We start from the raw sequence: 21,760 nt of genomic DNA on the forward strand, positions 1-21,760 counted from the left end.
CTATGGAGAGGGCGAGTTGGTCTACTCGAGCGGACTGGCCGTTGATAATACTCACAGACTGCTTCTGAAATCTCCTCCATTCCTCGATCTCGTGTGTAGCTGGTTCTGTCATCTTGGTCGTGGTGTTCTGTGAGAAGTGGGTTTTGAACACAGCCCAATCGCTGAACACAGGAGAGGAGAATGGAGCGTTTCAAGGGGTTTTAATGGTATTTCCCAAGCAAGTATTACATCAGGAATGTGCAATAGACAGGGGTTAGAATGTTCTTGGGGGGTGAGGACAGGTGCACTCCCAGTGCAGCTGTGGGCAGAAGACACAGGTCTGTGTCGGGAGAGAGAGCAAGAGCACTCCTTGTGCAGCACGAGATGTCCAGGCAGGAAGGTGCACTGGAACTGGGGTCCTGGGCACAAGAGAAACAGATTAGAGCAAGGAATAATCACAAGAGCAGGTTAGCAGGGCTTCAGGCCGAGACGTCATACCTAGGTAGTGATACTAACACCACGACGACTTCTGGTCAGCGTCGTCCGGTAGAAGTAGGGTCTTCATCAACGGGGGATGGGATACAGCTGTGAGGAGTGAGGTGCCTGACAGCGTGTGAATCAGGGGGATGAAGTGCAGCTGGGCTGAGTGACGGGAAGTGAAGGGATGCTGGCCATATAAGGGCGTGAGGCTTCCGTGGTGGAAGGGAGGATGAGGAGGAGTGCGTGGTGGATGGAAAGGAGGATGAAGAGAAGTGCATGGTGGATGGAAGGGAGGATGGAGAGGAGTGTGTGGTGAATGTGAGGGGAAAAGGAGGGGGAGTGAAGTACGCTCGTGCTGTGACTATGACACTGAGGTTTCCCTCATTTACAGTGATGACGAGTTAACAAAGGACACAAATATCATAACAGTTATTAATTACAATGAATTACAATTACTACAATGATGGATTAAAAACAATTACATGATTCAGTACATAGGTCGAGTGCAATGCCTTTAAACTCCATGAATGACGGGAATGCTCCGAGCTTTAGAGTCTGTTGTAGGGTATTCCATGTGTATGGAGCATCGTAGGAGAAGTAGGCGTGGTCACGTGCAGGCCTGGACTGGCCATCTGGCATACCGGTGGGCCGACGCATATTTGGGTGTTATGAAAAAAATAATAATAATAATCATTTATTAAAATTATTATTATTATTATTTTTTTTAAACGACCGGCCCGCGTGTATGCTTTTACCAATGCATTTGTGTTTCCGGGGTCCCGTTTTGCGCTCTGATTGGCCACTGACCTACGCGCGTACGCCCCCCTCGCTATGAGTGGCGGCTGTTGTTTATTAGATACCGGCTACAGGCTTTCCGGTTTCCGGGCACCCCCTGATCTGTTTATAGTCCCCAGGGAAACAAACAACAAGCAGACGCTCGAACTGTCGAGGGAGGCGATAACGAGGTTGTTTCTGGGGGGAGTGCATTTTCACGAGCACCTGTCGTGATTTCAGGGGCGGGACTTCCTACCCGATTCCCACTTTCGGCCATAGTGCTTTACCAGGCTTTATCTCTCGAGATAAAGCTGGGAACGAGGTTAGACAGCGGCCCATTGGTACTGACTGACACTGGGCTGGCCCAATCACATATCTTACTAAGCACCCCCCCCCGCCAGTCGTGCAGGTACATGACTGAGAGGGGGGCTGGTACATGACTGAGATGGGGCTGTGGTACATGACACAAAACAAACTGGTCAGACTACTGCTTGACCTTACTCCTAAAACACACCTCACCCAAGCCCATTTTGACAACCTAGGATGGCTTAGAGTAGACGACAGAGTACAGCAACTTGCAATGGGCCTGGTCTACAAGATACACTACACCACAAAGTTACCCATGTACATGTCGAGGTACTTCCCAAAGGTCAGTGAATACCACGACCGCAACACCAGAGGGAGTTCCACAAATCATGTGCAACCCAGATTCGGCTCACACAAGGGACTAAACACGTTTCACAATTATGCCACATCAATGTGGAACGCCCTACCCACAGCCGTAAAAAATGTGAATCCCTACCCACCTTCAAAACTGCTCTCAAAGAGCACCTACGGGAGGCTGCAATTCTAAACTGGCCCCTGTAAATGTCAGAATGCCCCTCCCTCCCACCCACCACCCTCCTAATGTACAGTTCCCTCCCCCTTGTATATATATATATATTACGGTTAGGATCTCTGTTTAACAGTACTGTATATGCATATCTTGTAGGTCACAAATGTAACAGTACTGTATTATATATGTCATAAATGTCATGATTAGATTAGATTAGATTTGTTTATCTGTATATTTGTATGTTGTGTATGTCATAAATGTCATTATGAATTGAAAATGGGGGACCCTGATGTAAACAAGACGAAAGTCTTTCTCTGGTCTGCATCCCATTAACAATTGTGTGTATTGAGCTGTGATTGATTGATTGATTGATTGAACATTTTATTAACAGATTGCAGAATGGGTACAATACAGTACAGCTCAATACACACAATTGTTAAGGGGATGCAGACCAGAGAAAGACTTTCATCTTGTTTACATCAGGGTCCCCCATTTTCAATTCATCATAACATATATGACATACATGACATACAGATAGACAGTACTGCTACATCTATACATTTATGACATACCAGATTTACAAATACAGTACTGTTTGTGGTACAAACAGAGTAAAACAAAAAAAAGAGAGAGTCATTTGACGAAGAAACTGTACATTGGAGGAGTGGGGGGGTTGGGTAGGTGGGGTGGGGGGGGCTGTACATTGGAGGTGGGTGGGGGGTTGGGTAGGTGGGGTGGGGTGGGGGGGACTGTGCATTGGAGGTGGGTGGGGGGTGGGTAGGCGGGGTGGGGGTAACTGTACTTTGGATTATCGACAAAACCTTACTTGGCCCAAGAAGAGGGTCTCGTGTATTACTGGGTTAGGACATTTACTGTACATTGGAGGGGGTTGGGTTAGGACATTTACAGGGGCCAGTTTCGAATTGCAGTCTCCCGTAGGTGCTCCTGTATTGATTGATTGATTGATTGAACACTTTAATTAACAGATTGCAGAATGGGTACGGTACAGTACAGTAGGCTACAATTTGATTGATTGATTGAAAAGTTTATTAACAGATTGCAGAATGGGTACAGTACAGTACAGCTCAATACATACAATTGTTAAGGGGATGCAGACCAGAGAAAGACTTTCGTCTTGTTTACATCAGGGTCCCCCATTTTCAATTCATCATAACATACATGACATACAGATAGACAGTAGCCTACTGCTACATCTATACATTTATGACATATCAGATTTGCAAATACAGTACTGTTTGTGATAGGGGGGGGGACACTGTACACTGTACATTGGAATACTGACAAAGCCATACTTGGTCATTTACTGTACAACTGGGTTAGGAGGACATTTGTAGGGGCCAGTTTCGAATTGCAGTCCCCCGTTCTTTGAGTGTTTTTGAAAGTGGGTAGTGATTCACATTCCTTTACAGCTTTGGGTAGGGCGTTCCACATTGATGTGGCATAATTGCGAAACGTGTTTAGTCCCTTGTTTGAGCCGAATCTCTTAATTAAAGTTTTCAATCAATCATTAATGAGCGACGTCCGTGATATTGCTTGCAGTTTGTTTTATTGATGTCTGTCTGGTGGGCGGGGCCACTTGTGTTGACAAACGTGTCTCGTTGGGGCGGGAGCTCACTGTCACTGATTGAAGGATTTGTCGCGAGGGACTAGTTTATCCCCTTTGGCTTTGCACTAACGTTAACGGATACAGTTGCCGTTACATATTATCCCCATTGAACTAACGTTAACGGATACAGTTGCCGTTACATATATCACAAAATAACGGTTTGCACTGTTTATTGTGAGGATTATCATCGCAAACCAAGATGGGGACCTGTCTCACAGTTGGACCAAATGAAGCCCTGGTTGTCTCTGGTAACGTTAGGTGTTGTCGTTTATTCCTGCAATGCTAACGCTAGCTAGATATGACAGCTAACGCTGTTAAACGTTAACTGGTCATTCAGTCATTTGCATTTGTGTACTTCTAACGTTATAACGCTAGCTAGTCGACGTTCTTGCCCCTGGCCTGATACATCTGCCGTTATTGTCGATTTGGGGGTAACGTTAGCTCGGTAACCCGGGCTACTATCTAACTAAAGCTAGCTAGCAAGTTAGCCTAGCGAACAGCACGTTCCGTTGTGTGGGGGGCTGGGCATCCTAATAATCGGACTTTGACTTTAGATATAGGGCGTCCCATCCGTAGTAGACCCCAATATCACACGATTGCCATGGTACATTGTGGATGCTCCACACCCTCAGGCGCCCCCTGTTGCCCCCATAACGTTACTGTTTTGGTACATTCGGAATGAATGAATGAATGAATGAATTAATGAAAACTTTATTTAACAGATTGCAGAATGGGTACAATACTCAATACAGTACGGCTCAATACACACAATTGTTAAGGGGATGCAGACCAGAGAAAGACGTTTGTCTTGTTTACATCAGGGTCCCCCATTTTCAATTCATATCGACATTTATGACATACACAACATACATGACATTTATGGCATAGGGACATACAGGTATTTAGTACTGATACATTTGTGACAAACGGTATTCAAATATACAGTACTGTTACCCATAGATCCTGACAGAGTATATGATGGGGTGGAGACTGTACATTTGGAGGGGGTGGGTGGGTGGGAGAGAAATATACATACGGCGAGGAGAGAATATATACATGCGGTGGGGAGGAGACTGTCTATTAGGAGGTGGTGGGGGGTTTGGGCATTTACGGTGGCCAGTGGTTTTGAATGTGGGTAGGGATTCACACACCTTTACAGCTTTGGATAGGGCGTTCCACATTGATGTGGCATAATTGCGAAACGTGTTTAGTCCCTTGTTTGAGCCGAATCTGGGTTTAACATGATTTGTTGAGCTTCCTCTGGTGTAGTGGTTGTGGTATTCACTGACCTTTGGGAAGTATTTTGACATGTACATGGGTACCTTAGTCGTATAGTGTATCTTGTAGACCAGGCCCATTGCAAGTTGCTGTACTCTGTCGTCTACTCTAAGCCATCCTAGGTTGTCAAAGTGGATTGATTGATTGATTGATTGAAAACTTTATTAACGGATTGCAGAATGGGTACAGTATGGCTCAATACATACAATTGTTAAGGGGATGCAGACCAGAGAAAGACTTTCGTCTTGTTTACATCAGGGTCCCCCATTTTCAATTCATCATAACATATGACACACACGACATACAGATAGACAGTACTGCTACATACATTTATGACATACCAGATTTGCAAATACAGTACTGTTTGTGATACAAATACATTTGACGTAGAAACTGTACATTGGAGGAGGTTGGGTAGGTGGGGTTGGGGAGGGGGGGGGGTTGGGTAGGAGGGGTTGGTGGGGGACACTGTACAAGCAAAACTGTACATTGGAATATTGACAACCATACTTGGTAATTTACTGTACATTGGAGGGGGTTGGGTTACATTTTCAGGGGCCAGTTTCGAATTGCAGTCTCCCGTAGGTGTTCTTTGAGAGTGGTTTTGAAAGTGGGTACTTCACATTCCTTTACAGCTGTGGGTAGGGCGTTCCACATTGATGTGGCATAATTGCGAAACGTGTTTAGTCATGTCATGTATGGTGTATGTCATAAATGTCAATATTAATTGAAAATGGGGGACCCTGATGTAAACAAGACAAACGTCTTTCTCTGGTCTGCATCCCCTTAACAATTGTGTGTATTGAGCCGTACTGTATTCTACCCATTCTGCAATCTGTTAAATAAAGTTTTCATTCATTTATTCATTCAGTCCCTTGTTTGAGCCGAATCTGGGTTTAACATGACCCACTGACCTATGTTAGATTGGACCAATTCAGATATTGGGTTATTCACAATTTGGTTGAGGTACAGTAGACGGTGTGTAATGGCAAAATGATGAATCCTTTTTTGTTGTTGGTATCTATCTTCTTGTCTGACTGGCATGCTCCTTAAAGTTATTTTCCATTCCCAGGTAAAATCCATCTAGTCTATCTGAATATTCCCCAAAATTGTATGGTCAAATTAATTCTAGATTGGGCCTTCACCTCCTGGCTGGACATCTGGTAGAACCAGTTCAAGGCTAGTTGAATTTGCAAAACAACCACTTGATTTCCCAATCCGAGGGCCGGCTGGTCCACACACAGTCTGGGCTGGCTTGTAAGGTTCAAATCGAGATTAAAAAAAAAAGTTAGGAACTCACAAGGCTGATTTAATGGTTTTGTTTGATTCAGCATTACATCCTGGCCAGTCGGGGCACAGGCCTTAGGCCTATAACCCCATTTAACCCCCAGTGAGTCCAAGTCATTGTGCAATGGAATTTTTGTTATTGTTGTTCATTCTACATGCCAGTCACTAAATCTTCCCCATCATCACCAGCAGAGTGCCACTGATTCGCCAGATACTAGACATGCCACTGTCTGCATAGACCAAGCACAGAGATGGACTGATGGGGCAGCCAAAGAGAAACAATACATCGGGTCATACAAAACAGCTGTTACAGTTTGTCCAGGAGGAATAGCAGTGGAGGGGAGTCGTTGATGAATTCAATATAGTTGCTGAATTCAATATAGTTGCTGAATTCCAAAAAGCTATTTATTTAAAAAAAAAAATATATATATATAATATGACCCTCCCTCTGAAAAATAGCATGACCCTCCCATAAATCAAATGTCTGTGCAGTGGTAGAGTAGGTAAATGCTGGAAAAGCATGATATTACTGTTCTCCTGCTGCGACTTGTTTACAAGGTACAGTAATCAGACTAGGGATGGACGTGAGTAATCAATTAATCGATTACTCGTGGCTATGTGAAAACTTGATCTTAAATTATTAATCATTTTTATTAAAAAGATTGTAAGATTATAACTGTTTGTTGGTTTCATTAAACATACGATTAATATATATGATGAATTGAAAATGGGGGACCCTGATGTAAACAAGACGAAAGTCTTTCTCTGGTCTGCATCCCCTTAACAATAGTATACTGAGCTGTACTGTACCCATTCTGCAATCTGTTAATACTTATCAATCAAACACAATTACGTTTTAATAAAACAAAAAACGTTTTTTTTAAGTTTCCCCCCCCCCTCCACGAGTAATACACGATTAATCGAGTATATCATGTGATCAATCGATCTGGATTTTTCTTAAAAATGCCCATCCCTAAATCAGACACCAAATTATTATATTTTGTGGATATATTTCTCATATCAATACATAGCAACTGTTGTTTTGCACATAGCAACAGGTGTCTCTTCCATTGCCATGTACAAAACAATGGTTGCTACTTACAGGCAGCCATGTTGGAAGACCGATAACTATAGTACACAAATATTCTGGGCAAGGCCTCTTATTAGGCTAGGAGTCCAAAAGTATGTACCGTAATACCGTCATACCGCCCAAGCCTAGTACCCTTAAACAAATTTTTTTTTAAAGGTCCCCTATCTTATAAATGGCCTTTTCCAGTGGTTTGCATTGTTTTGTGCGGTTGTACCAACACTGACTAGATGTGAAATTTCTACCGAGTCCCATTCCTCCAGTTCAGCTGAGACAAGAACCTCCCCCACTGAACCAAGCCATTCTGAATTGGGCCTAACAAAATAAATTGTTTGGTTCCTGTTGGTTGTCAGTTAAAGCCCAACTTGCAGGTTAAACCCTACTCTTCAATTATGGGTATTTTACATCATTGGTATCTAATTTCATTATTTATTTGTTTCCATTTGACGCCGGACATGCCACTCAGAAAGAGTTAAAAAGGTCCACGCACGAATAACATGCATGCGTGAATCAAAAAAGCTTATCAGAGCTATCAGGGCCATGACGTCATGCGAGGCAACTTTCCCCTACTTCTGATCCACTACAATGGAGTTTGACGAGTGCAGAAGAGAAAGCTATTTACTTGATCCAAATGGACGCCTTACAAGACGCAAATTATGGGTTTAATCGTCGGAGACTTTGATGGACCAGCTACAACTGGTTGAAACAAGGTAGTTATAATGTTTTTAATGTCGTAAAAAAACAACTACATTTACCACTAGGCAGCCTGTTGTTCAGTACAGCAGCGCTACTGGTCTGTGGGCTGTCGCCTTATCCCCGGGTCATAGTACCAAGCTGGCTATATGGCTCTGGCTAACGTTACCCCGCTAACGTTAGCTTAGCACTATGTCTACTGTCGTGCATGTAAAAGAGTTTTGGGAACGAGTAAAATGTGTAGGTCCTCTTCTCAGACCTGTGGGGCAAAGCACTGCACACACACCATTTGAAATCGGGTGATGTTAGGAGTTTCGAGAATGCTGGCTAGCAAGCTATGCGCCCCGGCATGTTGATACGATAGTAGTCCCTTTAGCTGCACTCTGTGCATCAGTGACGATAGCTATGAGCTAACTAACGCTACAAGCTCAAACACCTTATAACTACTACTATTGTCGTGTCCATAAGTTCCTTGGCAGAATACTTGTGATGACAAAGGTATACAAAGAGGAGAGAACCATTTTAAATCGGGTGATGTTATGAGTTTCGGCTACCAAGCTAAGCTAAGCTATGTTAGCTAACTTAGCTAGCTTCTAACGGTGTATACACAATATGTACAACGACACAATGATTTTCATTAGTACAAATATGGTAACGTGGTTGTGGCTTTTACAAATAGTGGTTGGCTTTGGAGATGGATGGCTATGATCACGGAGCAATAGTGTTGTTAGGTGAAACAGATCATTCATTACTCCTCGGCTAGTAGTAGCAAGGCTCTCTGCCTGCCACTAGCTGTGTGTGACTCTCAGAGCCCCTCGCTGCCCTGCACCTCACGTGACGTCAGCATTAAGATGACACACGCACGTTATTGATCCATGGATTAAAATATCCACGTGCGTGGTGATTGTGTTGGACAGACAAAATGTTTGATAAAAACGGTAAAACTGGGTAAATTTCAAAAAAAATTTCCCCTTCTTCATGAAAGTCACCGTTGGCCTAGTCCACATTGTTTATTGAACAAAAATACAACCTGCAAGTTGGCCTTTAAGGCCATGGCAGGGTTTCCGTTAGAATTTATTTTTGCAGGTCTGAGTGTCCGGTAGATTTCAATCTACCGGACAAATGGGATAAATTCCGGTCAGAGTTTATTGAGCTTAAAAACAATTGATAGGCCTATATAAAGAATGACATCATCAAGGCATTTATAATATTTTAACTTAAAACTAGGCTACTTTTGCGTATATACAGTCATTAATATATTCCAAATAAAATAAGTCCCTCGAGACTTCGTGCTGCTGCCGACTTGAGGTGTCGGTGGGCAGTCTGCCCGACATTAATAAACAGCTGTCTGTTATAATCACATTTTTATGAGCTAACGAATTCCGTTATATTGGACATTTGTATTAATTATATCAAGCGAAGAACTGAGAAATTTGGCAGAGAGAGACGGCAACATTATCGTGGGTTTGCGTGATGTATATTATCTCTACCTCCCAACGACTTGGTGCTGGTCATAATGTCCGGTGAAAATAATTCCCTCTAAGCACAATTTGATTATTTGAATTGTATTAAAATAGGCTAAAATTAAATAGCCTATGCGATGAACAAAACAATCATTACATTTGTTTCATCGTTGCTTCACCAAGCAGCCGGTCTAATAATTACATCGCTGTTGTCAGCGCGAGCTGGCTGCTGCTAGATTTGTGACAAGCATCCAGCTGCAGACACACAGAACAGCTGTGTTTTTAGGTCCGGTCTGGGGACCGCTCAACAGCGCCCCCCACCCAACAGCTGAATTGCCAATGGCTGAATTGGAGTACTGCACTATGCCGGCAAAACTGGCGGGTTCTGTGTGTCTGCAGCTGGATGCTTGTCACGAATCTAGCAGCAGCCAGCTCGCGCTGACAACAGCGATGTCATTATTAGACCGGCTGCTTGGTGAAACAACGATTAAACAAATGTAATGATTGTTTCGTTCATCGCATAGGCTATTTAATTTTTGCCTATTTTAATACAATTCAAATAATCAAATTGTGCTTAGAGGGAATTATTTTCACCGGACATTATGACCGGAGAGATTAAATATGTCGGACTTCAACAGATTTTGCCGGTTATTACCGGCTAACGGAAACGCTGGGCCATGGGTAGGTAGGGAATATATATATTTTTTTTCCCACCACAGCGACTATGGATAGGGAATTTTTTTATTTAATAAAATTGTTCACAACAACATGGATGCATGTACTCTGCCAGCATGTTAAATATCCATAATACTAAAGGTTAAAATACAAAGACACTGTACTACAAAAGTACAATGTACAAAGTATTAGTGTAATGGCTTCTTGTTGGTCAACCAGGTAGTGTCTTTAACACGCACATTCCAAAAAAAATCCAAAACGAGATCCAAGGTATTATGAATTAAATTATAGATTTATTTTAAGCATCTGAAACATCTAGAGAAAACATCAAAAGAAAGATTCCAATACTCAAAAATAACTGAATTCTCACACTGATGTGGTTTAAAGAAAAATGTATAACCTGGCACCTTCACCAAACATTTTTACCATGCCTAGGCCTTCTCTTCCTGCTCATTAAACCACCTGAGATTCCAAGAGTCCCCGCCCCCCACTCTCAACATGCACTACCAGCCTTTGGATACTAGGTGGGGTAGATGACTACAGAGGTGCAGAAACAAAATGTAAACAAATGATAGATACACTAAGAACACAATAGAATGGCTCCAACAATTAGTATTAAAGTAAAGTAGTAGTATTAAAAATGCCACCCCTAAATACTACTCACTAAATATCCTGACGCCAGAGAGCTGTGCAAATATTGTGAAATACTTGCTTTTTATATATTCTCATTATTGACATAGACTGCACATTTTTACTAAGATTTAATTAAACTTTATTGTAAAAATGTTTTTTTTTTTTTTCTAAATTCTTTTTTTACAAACTCATAAAATAAATTTGGGTCGCACATAAATCGGCAGGGTCGGTCGGCAACCGGTGTTAAGGCGCTGATCTGCCACCGCCCCCGCCCACAATCAACTGTGATACGTTGAAATTATGATCAAAACGGAGCGAGTGGAAATAATGCGGAATCGGTTTCCCTACGAGAGAGAGAGGGAGAGTTCAAGTTCAAGTTCCTTTTATTGCCACACGGCCAGGCCGGTGGAATTCAAGCACGGTGCAGGTGGTAGCTGCGACAATACACCACAAATAACATAAAAAACACATGGAGCAGTACAGTACAGAATACACCACCTCAACATATAAACGACGGAACAGTACAGTACGAAAAAATACAGAAATCAGGTACAACGAGGCGGTTAGGTGGTCGAGCGGAGATTGCGCTCGTCACCAGCCCCGGAGCTGAGTTGGATTTGCCTGTTCGAATCCAGCTCACAGCTCCGGGGTTGTCACCAGCTTGGCTGGCCGTCTGCACTGATACGATTGGCTGTATCAGAGGGTGGGAGAAGCTGGCGGGGTGGGTCCGGGTCGTTGTAAACAGCGACTCCTACAGTTCGGTCGGGGCGCCTGCTAAGCGCGGATTGGACGTGAGGGGGATAGTGTGGTCCTCCCACACGCTACGCCCTCTCAATGAGAATCCGCGCTGCCAGGTGAAAAGAAGCGGTGATTGGCTGGACGTGTGTCGGAGGAAGCACGTGGTAGCCTCCACTCTCCCATATGATCTGACTGTGGGGGGTAAAGCGCAGCGACCAGGAAGGGACTGGGAATTGGCATACGACTAACATTGGGATGGGAGAAAATCGGCGGAAAATGGAGGGGGAAAAAAGACCAATAAAAAAAAAAAAAATCAGGTACAACGTAACAGAAACCAGATAAACATAACAGCATGGGGTAAAATTAGGAGGAGTTGAGCAGTTGTATGGCCTTGGGGAAAAACTATGATTGAACCTCACAGTTCGACTACCCAGTGACCTGAACCTCCTACCAGAGGAGAGGTGTTGGAAGAGGTGGTGAGCTGGGTGCAGAGGGTCACTAATGATTTTGTTTGCACGTGTGATGGTATGATGTTTGTGTATGGAGTCCAGAGTGGGGAGTTTGCAGTTGATGATTTTGGATGCCCTTTTTATGATCCTATCTAGTCTGTGTAGTGTGTGTTTGGGTGTGTTGCCGTACCAAGGTACCATACAGTAATGGATAATGACAGAATGTTTTGTATTATTGCTGTGTAGAATTGGACCATTCAATTCTTCCTGACCTTGTATTTCCTGAGTTGTCTGAGGTGAAATAGTCTTTGATTAGCTGTTTTGAGTAGATGAGTAGTGTGATGGTCCCAGTTTAGTTTATTGTTGATGTATGTTCCTAGGAATTTGAATGTGTCTGTCGCTGAAATGGGTTGATTGTTGATGAGCATGGGTGTTTTAGTGGGTATGTTTTTCCTGAAGTCAATAAGTTCAACAGTCTTGCTTTCATTTAGTATGAGATTATGTTCTCTGCACCATGTTAGTGTCCGCTCCACCTCTAACCGGTAGTCATCCTCCTTGTTGTTGGAGATCAGCCCTAAGATGGTAGTGTCGTCCACGTATTTCAGCATCTTGACTGAGGGGGATGGTGATCGGAGGTTGTAGGTATAAAGGGAAAAAAGCCATGGGGATAGAACACACCCCTGTGGTACCCCGGTGTTGGTGGTCAGAGGGAGAGAGGTGGGGTTGTTGTAGCGGACTACTTGGTTGCAGCCCTTCAGTATGTCCAGCAGCCAGAAACAGAGGGAGGGGGCAATGTTCATGTTGGCCAGGAGACAGACAGATAGAGAGAGGGAGAGAGAGGGGGCTTATTATGCCCCCCGCGGGGAAATTAATTAGTCTCACAGAACCATGCGTCACCACACACAGACACACATGAAAACACACAGAGACACGCACACACAAATTGGCCAGGCTGCTGACTAGGGATGGGTACCTTTCACATTTGAACCGATACCGGTACCCAACGGTACCTTTTTTCTGTACTTTAGTCTCAAGAAATTTAATTTACTTACCTCAGTCGTAAAAAAAAATCCAAACTTCAAATAACTACAATTTCGACAGTTTTCGGCTTGTCATTGCTCCGACTGCTTTGTTGTTGAATCAAGTCAAATCCTAGGTAAGCATATATTGTGCGTGTGAACGTTGACATAAAAAGAAAAAAGTAAAAAATAAAAAAAAAGTACATTTTTTATTTTTTTTTGTTATCTCACTTGATTCGATACTCGGTAGTACCGACGTGTTTAGGTTCGGTACCTCAAAAGTACCGAATTCGGTACCCATCCCTACTGCTGACGCCTCGTCTCTCTCTATCGCTCTCTCTCTCTATCTCTATCTCTATCTCTATCTCTATCTCTCGACGTGGGCATACAGCAATGGCGAGAATGCAAAGTAGGGCTGCACGATTCTTGCAAAATTGTGAATCACGATTTTTCTCTCTAAGAATTGAGATCACGATTCTTGTTTTTCAATAAAATCATTTATTGCACTCTTTCTCAAACCGACAACATAACATATATCAAAGTGCTTGACTTAAACATAACATATATGAAAGTACTCGACTTAAACTTAAAAGTCTCTTTTAACATACAAAACTCATTCGACCCGTTGCTCGCGGAGCAAGAGTTGTCACAGAGCTGTCGAACGCAGGGCTGAATAGCTAGATGGCATAGCTTCTAAAATTGAAGGTCCGCACTGCTCTGTCTATTATGAAAGGACAATTGCGCGTCAACACTGTTGACGCGGCCACTATGCAAAGCTTGCTCTTTCAAACACACTGCTCCGGTCACGGATCCACTCAACTCATAGAATACACATCAGGCTATTACTTGCACACTGTGCTCCTAAATAATTGTTCTAGTTCGCACACACCTATTTTCAGGGGCAAATGCGAGTGAAATGGTTGCACTGTAGAGCCCTGTGTGTGCGAGCGTGCAAGTATTAGTACTGTCCCATATCTTGGGTCTTTGGAAAGACCAGATGAGATCAGAGGAGTTTGATAGTATACTGAGCATGGCCAGATAAAGTTGATAATATTTAAACATAAAATAATAATACATAATAAATGTACATGATCATGCAGTGTTAAGAAATGGTTGTAGGAACTGTTTGGGTGAGGGAGGTAGGGTTTCAACAATAAATAACAATGTTCTAAATAAATTGAGAAGTTTGGACTTCCCTCTCTTTGCTAGACCAAGCGAGAAAAAAGGCAATGCTATACATGAATGAATGAATGAATGAATGAATGAATGAATGAATGAATGAATGAATGAATGAATGAATGAATGAATGAATGAATGAATGAATGAAAACTTTATTTAACAGATTGCAGAATTGGGTACAATACAGTACGGCTCAATACACACAATTGTTAAGGGGATGCAGACCTGAGAAAGACGTTTGTCTTGTTTACATCAGGGTCCCCCATTTTCAATTCATATAGACATTTATGACATACACAACATACATGACATTTATGTAGAGCCATATGAAATCCGTTTTATTTTTTTCCAAATTCCATTTTATTTTTTTCCAAATTCCGTTTTTTCCGTTTTAATATTTCAGAATTCTGTATTTTGCTTTGTACGCTCATTTTACCATCAGAAATAGTGTCTAATAAGTGGGAATGAATAAATGTCCACAATTTAATAAGATATAACAGTCCATTTAATAGGGCCGTCTTAAATACTTTGAAGCTTCGAAGCTTCGTTCGATGGGCATGGGATTCGAATATGAAAATAAAATTTGATTACCGTATTTAAAAAAAAGAAATAAAAAATTATATATATTTTTGCAAAATCAACTCTGCCTCTCTTTGTTAACTACAACAAGCAATGCTGTTTGTTATTTAAGATGAGGTCGGACTCGGCACTGACAGATTTGTGTTCATTGTGCTGCTTTTATAAAGCCTCAAATGACGGCTTACAATATTTCATGAAAGCAAAGTGTTTTGTTTGTCTAAGATTTTAAAAGGTTTAAACTTTACAGCACTGACAAAGTTGAACAAAGTGCTGTACAAGTCCCACAACAAAAAAAAAAAAAAACGATTTTTTTCTTTTTTTTTTTATAGTGGATTCCATTTTTATTGCTCAATTCCGCGATTCCGTCCGCGATTCCGTGATCGCGGATTCCATATGGCTCTACATTTATGGCATAGGGACATATAGGTATTTAGTACTGATACATTTGTGACATAAACGGTATTCAAATATACAATACTGTTACCCCTAGATCCTGACAGAGTATATACATATGATGGGGAGGGGACTGTACATTAGGAACTACAGGCTGCTCAAACTTCATACCTGGGCTAATCTACCACCACTGATGGAAAGCTACTGCTCCGAGTTAATCAATAATACCACACGTCTGAGACCAATGTTTCAACTGGGCATGCATGATTAAAAAAAAGTTTTGTCCCAGCGGGAATGTTGCTTAATGTTGCACTCCTCTTGCCCTCTCCCCAGGTGGCTGTTGTGGTGCTGACCAGAAGACCTACATGGTGGGAGGCTGGGCCTGGGCCTGGTGCCTCATCTCCGACACACAAAGGTGACCACATCGTATCTAGGCAACGACATTCATTACCTATGTCATGTTGAAATAATGTTTTCCCTGTAGAACTTCCTCCATGCTTTTGTCTCTCAATAGGCTATGGCCCAATACCCCCCCCTTCTTTGATTGATTGAAAACTTTATTAACAGATTGCAGAATTGGTACAATACAGTACGGCTCAATACACACAATTGTTAAGGGGATGCAGACCAGAGAAAGACTTTCATCTAGTTTACATCAGGGTCCCCCATCTTGGCCATACCCCTCCGTTTTGCGCATGGCTGCATCGGGGTAGTGGTCATGTAGCCTTCCAACTGGCTCTCCAAATGGAGTGTTTTCAGATGCTGACTTGAAACAGAGTGAAGGTAGAAGGGAGAGCGTAAAGGAATTACGTTTCTGAAGTAATATGTATATTTACTGTAGTGTACGTGATACATATATTTTGTGTGTAGTGTATGTGATACATATATTTTGTATGTATCAGCCTATTCGTTTTTTGCAGAAGTTGGCATAACATTCCCCTTTTAGGAAATACGCTGAATCGTCTGTCACTCTTTTCCATCTAGCTTATTAAAACACACTGTTCCAAAAAAAAATTCTGAACTGTTTCCGCTGCTCCAAATCAAAGAAATAGTTCATGGATTTAGGTATCTTTTTATGGCGGACATGATGGTTATATCAGTTTAACAATCAAATACGGTGAAACTGCTCAACCGGATGAACTGGGCAGTACTGCTTGGTCATCGTTTTCTCTGAGGCCAGGGTCGTAGAATGCCAGTCCAAGTGTCAAAATGTAGGAGAGACCCGTCCATTCACAGAAAACTGGTGGTGTTTCATATGTCCAGGTGTTGTGGAGAAATTGAAGAAATTGTGTGGCTTTTTCTCTCCTTTCCCTCCAGACACACGCCGTTCGAAACATTTCAGTTGAAATATATATTTTTAATTGTAGACTAGACACACAATTAATGTAATTAACGTAATCAACAATATTATGACTAGTTGTCTAGTATCATGTTAATATCAAATGGTGGGGTCTCTGGTGATATCCAGCCCTACAGAATAGTAGTAGGTGAGGAGAGCTGCCAACCAATGAACCAATGCTGCAATCCAATGAAGGTTACTCCTCGCATATGTCCAACATTAGTCAAATCTAATTAAACTATATTTGTCTGCGACTCGCCTGTCCCCCTGCTAGGACCCACCACCGGGTCCAGAGACCCATACTTTGAAAAAAAAAACACCGGTATAGTTTATTCATTGACAAACACAGCAAGACACTCCCTAGTGACGGCTCAGCCAAGTGTGTCATGAGTGCATCTGAAGTTAATATTTTGCAGTCATTGTTAACTGATGGCGTCTAGATAAACAATGTGTTTAAAGAAGTGGCACAGCAACAGTTGAAAGGCTTGAATCCTTCTGTACAATAAACACCCACAGTGGAAACATTCCAGGAAAGTAATTGGCCTATAAAACTCAGCATGTCACTGTTTCACAGCACCATGGGATAGCTTCATCTCAAAACAGATGTCCATTACTTTACTCCTGTGACATGGTCCTTTTATATGTAAGTCAGTGGTTAGAGCATGACACTAGTTAGGGTTATAGGTGGTCAATTCCAGTGTTATGGATGTGACTCAACTAACAAAATGCCATAGAAAATGCCTTGGTTAAGCATGAATTAAACCATGCAGCTGAGGGATGTAATACAGTACCAACATTAGCGAAGGGTAAATTATTATATTATCTATGCCTAGCGACTTTCAAGTTTCATCAAGCATATTTTCAACCCCTTTCAATATCAGTGGCTGTGTGAAAGGTAGAGATCTACCACAAGTTCACAACATACACTTTAGACACCTATGACACCTATGAATGGTACTCAACATTAGGGTTGAGTACCATTCACATTTCAACCGGTACCTGGGAATCGATACCGGTACCCAATGGTAGCTTTTCTTTTGTTATTTTACTCTCTCTGTAATAACAAGATGTTATTTCAGTAGTCCAAACTTCTAAATTTCAACATTGGTATTTATTGTTGTAACACACCACACAAACTAATACCCCTCCCTACCTCCCTATCCCCCTAAATGTATGTATTTTTTAAATATCAACATTATCTGGCCATCCTCAGTAAATACTATCAAACTCCGCTGTGAGCGTTTCCAGGGTTAATTTTGGGGCCAGCTTAGTTAATGTTAGCAGCTTACGTTAGTTAAGGTTTTTACTACAATGTGGGCATACAGGAAAGGTGATGATGCAAAGCATGTTAGACGCATTGGACCCGTTGCTCACAGAGTTTTCAATGCACATAGAAACAGCACAGCTCGCGAGATGAGTTGTCACAGGGCTGTCAAACGCAGGTCTGAATAGCTAGATGTCATAGCTTTTAAAGTGTAAGGTCCGCTCTGGTCTGTGTCTATTATGAAATGACAATTGTGCATCATTGAAGGTCCGTGCTGGTCATTGAAATTCAGATAATTTTCTACCTGGGCGGGTCTACCTGGTCTCAAAGTACTGAAATGTGGCACAGATTATGTGAATTGGTACTCTGTAGTACCGACGTAATTTGGGCGGTACCCTTAAAAGTGCAGTTCGGTACCTAACCATACACAACATGTACTGGGACGATCTCTGGTAATGGAGAGTAATGTTACAAGTACATGCAGGACTCACAAATGGTGCAACACGATGCATCATGCTACATGCAGCATACAATACACATAATCCAAAGATTAATGATATGTGTGTTTTGTTTCACTGTAGGATTTCCCTGGAGATCATGACTCTGCAACCCAAGTGTGAGGATGTGGAGACTGCAGAGGGAGTGGCCATCACTGTCACAGGAGTGGCACAGGTAAGACTACAACCCTGTCTCATGTGTGCATCCCAACAGTAGACAAAGTACTCCCACAGTATTTTAGTATTTATAAAAATGTTCTCCCATTCCCCAGTTTAGTCATTATGCCAATTTCTGCCTGGTCGTTGTGCTGCACCACTGTCGGTCTGGGGAGGGTGTAGACTACCCTACTATCGGTCTGGGGAGGGTGTAGACTACCCTACTGTCGATCTGGGGAAGGTGTAGACTACCACATGCCTCCTCCGATACATGTCAAGTCACCAGTTGCTTCTTTTCACCTGACAGCTAGGAGCTTCACTGGGAGAGTGTAACACACACATAGGCAGGGCTCTACGCTAACCTTTTTCCCAATGAAAAGATTTAGGAGCATACAAAGAAATTTAGGAGCACACAAAGAAATTTAGGAGTGCAGTGAAAAAATGTCAAGTAACAGAGTTTATTAACAAACTATTTATTACATGCATATTATACTGTGTGTGCGTGTGCATACTAAGCGACAAACATCTGTGCAATAGCACCACCAAAATCCCTCATTGGTCCATGCCTACTAGACAAGGATATAGGTTGTCCAGCTGATTTTGTATGTTGTAGTATTGTCACGATACCAACATTTTGACTTCGATACAGATAGGAAAGGTAATGGAATATATTATTAGAAAACAGACATGGAAAGTTCTTTATACAATTCTTTAATTCATTATAATAAAAATGTATGATGATTCTGTTACAGCTGCTGAGCTATAGCTAATGTCCATCAATATATTCCTTTTGAATGAAATAGGATCAGGAATCAGGAGAGAGGGGATGCAAAGCAGAGCGAGAAATAGGATCAGGAATCAGGAGAGAGGGGATGCAAAGGAGAGAGAGGGGATGAGAGAGAGAGGGGATGAGAGAGAGAGAGAGGGGATGAGAGAGAGAGAGGGGATGAGAGAGAGAGAGAGAGAGAGAGAGGGGATGAGAGAGAGGGGATGAGAGAGAGGGGATGAGAGAGAGAGAGAGAGAGAGAGAGAGAGAGAGAGAGAGAGAGAGAGAGAGAGAGAGAGAGAGAGAGAGAGAGAGAGAGAGAGAGAGAGAGAGAGAGAGAGAGAGAGAGAGAGAGAGAGAGAGAGAGAGAGAGAGAGAGAGAGAGAGAGAGAGAGAGAGAGAGAGAGAGAGAGAGAGAGAGAGAGAGAGAGAGAGAGAGAGAGAGAGAGAGAGAGAGAGAGAGAGAGAGAGAGAGAGAGAGAGAGAGAGAATATTGAAGGTCCGCACTTCTCTGTGTATATTATGAAATGACAATTGCACTTTGACATGCTCCTAAATGATTTTTCCGGTTCGCACAAATCTATTTTTAGGGGCAAATGCGAGTGAAATGCTCACACTGTAGAGCCCTGATACCTATCTCCCCCAGATCCCCAGGCTGACCAGTAGGAGTCGCTATTGCAACGACCAGCACTCGTACCCTATCGGCTTCCCACCATGAACACTGGGTCAATTGTGTTCGTAGCAGGGGTGCGTTGGTCATGGGACGGGGTTGCACGCCGAGCAACCGGCTCTGTGAGCAGAAGCATGTGCATGCACATGCACGGACTGCGGCCCGCCACAGTCTAATAAAATTGGTCCCGCCACAGTTTTATAATGAACAAAAAAATATATATATAAAAAAAAAAAATCTGTATTCTTTTTTTATATAAAGTTTGCCAATAGGGATGTATCAGTAGTATTGGCAGTGGTAGTAGTCGTAATAGTAATCCAGTATATTTACTTATTTTCAGGTAACCACTTTTGCAATTTCTTTGATGGCTCAAATGTATGCTCTAGTCCAGTGGTTCCCAAACCTCTCCTCGAGGCACCCCAGTCATTCCATGTATTTGTTAAATAAAAAAGTTGAATCAGGTGTGCTGGTGGTGGAATTTAACAAATGGGGTGCTTCGAGGAGAGGATTGGGAAGCACTGCTCTAGTCGTCGATTTTGTGTTTTGAGCACAAAGTTCATCATAGATCTAGCCTCTTTATTTTGCTCTCACAGTGCACCAGATTGATGCATTTAACTTTTAAATGTAGGAACTTTATTATATTTTTTTGTACATTTTAAAGTTAAATGCATCAATCTGGTGCACTTTGAGAGCAAAATAAAGAGGCTAGATCTATGATGAACTTTTTGCTCAAAACTCAAAATCGACTAGAATGGGCAGAAGGTTTCCCCACCACTGTCTCACAAAATCCTGTGGGAAACACTGAAGATGTTTGGTTTTCATAATGCTCTATAGCAGGGCTATTCAACTAAATTGTTCAGGGGGCCACATTGTCAGAAACCCAAGGGGCCAGGGGCCGGACTGCCACGGCGCCTCCCCGTGCTATGAATATATGTACACTTGACACAACACGCAACCACATTTTCACAACTTTTATTTAACTACATTGCAAAAGTAGTATACTTTAAAAAAAAAAGTGCTTCATTTATGTGCCACATCTGCAACATCTCCTGCCAAAAGTGCTTCATTTATGACTGTGCAACAACTGCAACATCTCCTCTTCAACATTTCAATATAAAAATAAAATAAAAAACAAACAAGTGCATGATGTGCATCTGAACATTCTAACATCAACACTTGAACAAAAAAACACATTTATAGTGCAGCTGAGCTTATGAAAGTGCTTCATGTCTGTGCAACAACAGCAAATCACAGCATCTTATTAGCACTTATTGTCCACTCTTAACTCTCAAACATCAGGGGGGGTGGGGGGCAGACAGGCCTAGCCTACATACACACATCTAATGAGAGAGATTGCACTTCTTTGACTGGGCAATGGCAGAGAAAGAGGGTTCATAGGAAGTGAGGGCTTCCCGCAAACAGTGATGCAAATGCTCATTTGTCAAGGAGGCACGGTTGCTTGTTTTAATGGCATTCATGTGAGAGAAACTGGATTCACAGGTGTATGTTGAGCCAAACATTGTTAGCACAGATATTGCCAGTGTTTTTATTTTGGGCAATGTGTTGACATGAATACACTTTATCCAAAATGTTGTGGTGGATTCATTCTCAAGTGCCTGCTTCAGAGCAGATGATGCTTGCATGTCAATTATTTCAAGTTGCAGGAGACCTTCATCAATGTGAAGTGATGCAAGGAACTCTTGTCCTTTTGTGGAAATAGCAGCTACATTGGCAAATGGGTTGCTCACAAAATGCATCAATTCTCTGGGCATGTCAAATTCATCAAATCGACTTGCAAAGTTTTCCCTCAATTTATCAATGAAATCTGTCATTAATTGAGTGACTTTTGGCTCAATTGTGCGTGTGAACATTGACATGAAAAGAAAAAAGTAAAAAAAAA

The 21,760-nt window shown here is 42.2% G+C and overlaps 1 protein-coding gene across 1 annotated transcript in view; it reads left to right on the forward strand.

The window, feature by feature from the left end:
• The first annotated feature begins 3,727 nt into the window (after nucleotides 1-3,727).
• flot2b (flotillin 2b) overlaps nucleotides 3,728-21,760 on the forward strand; it is a 122,279-nt gene continuing 104,246 nt past the window's right edge. The window contains exons 1-3 of the mRNA XM_084329787.1: nucleotides 3,728-3,943; nucleotides 15,502-15,583; nucleotides 18,353-18,443. Of these exons, the coding sequence (XP_084185913.1) occupies nucleotides 3,895-3,943; nucleotides 15,502-15,583; nucleotides 18,353-18,443 (222 nt within the window). The 5' untranslated portion in view covers nucleotides 3,728-3,894. The remainder of the gene's footprint in view (nucleotides 3,944-15,501; nucleotides 15,584-18,352; nucleotides 18,444-21,760) is intronic.

This window comes from Notolepis coatsorum, assembly GCF_963971535.1.
Source record: "Notolepis coatsorum genome assembly, chromosome: 1".
Classification (NCBI taxonomy): Eukaryota; Metazoa; Chordata; class Actinopteri; order Aulopiformes; family Paralepididae; genus Notolepis; species Notolepis coatsorum.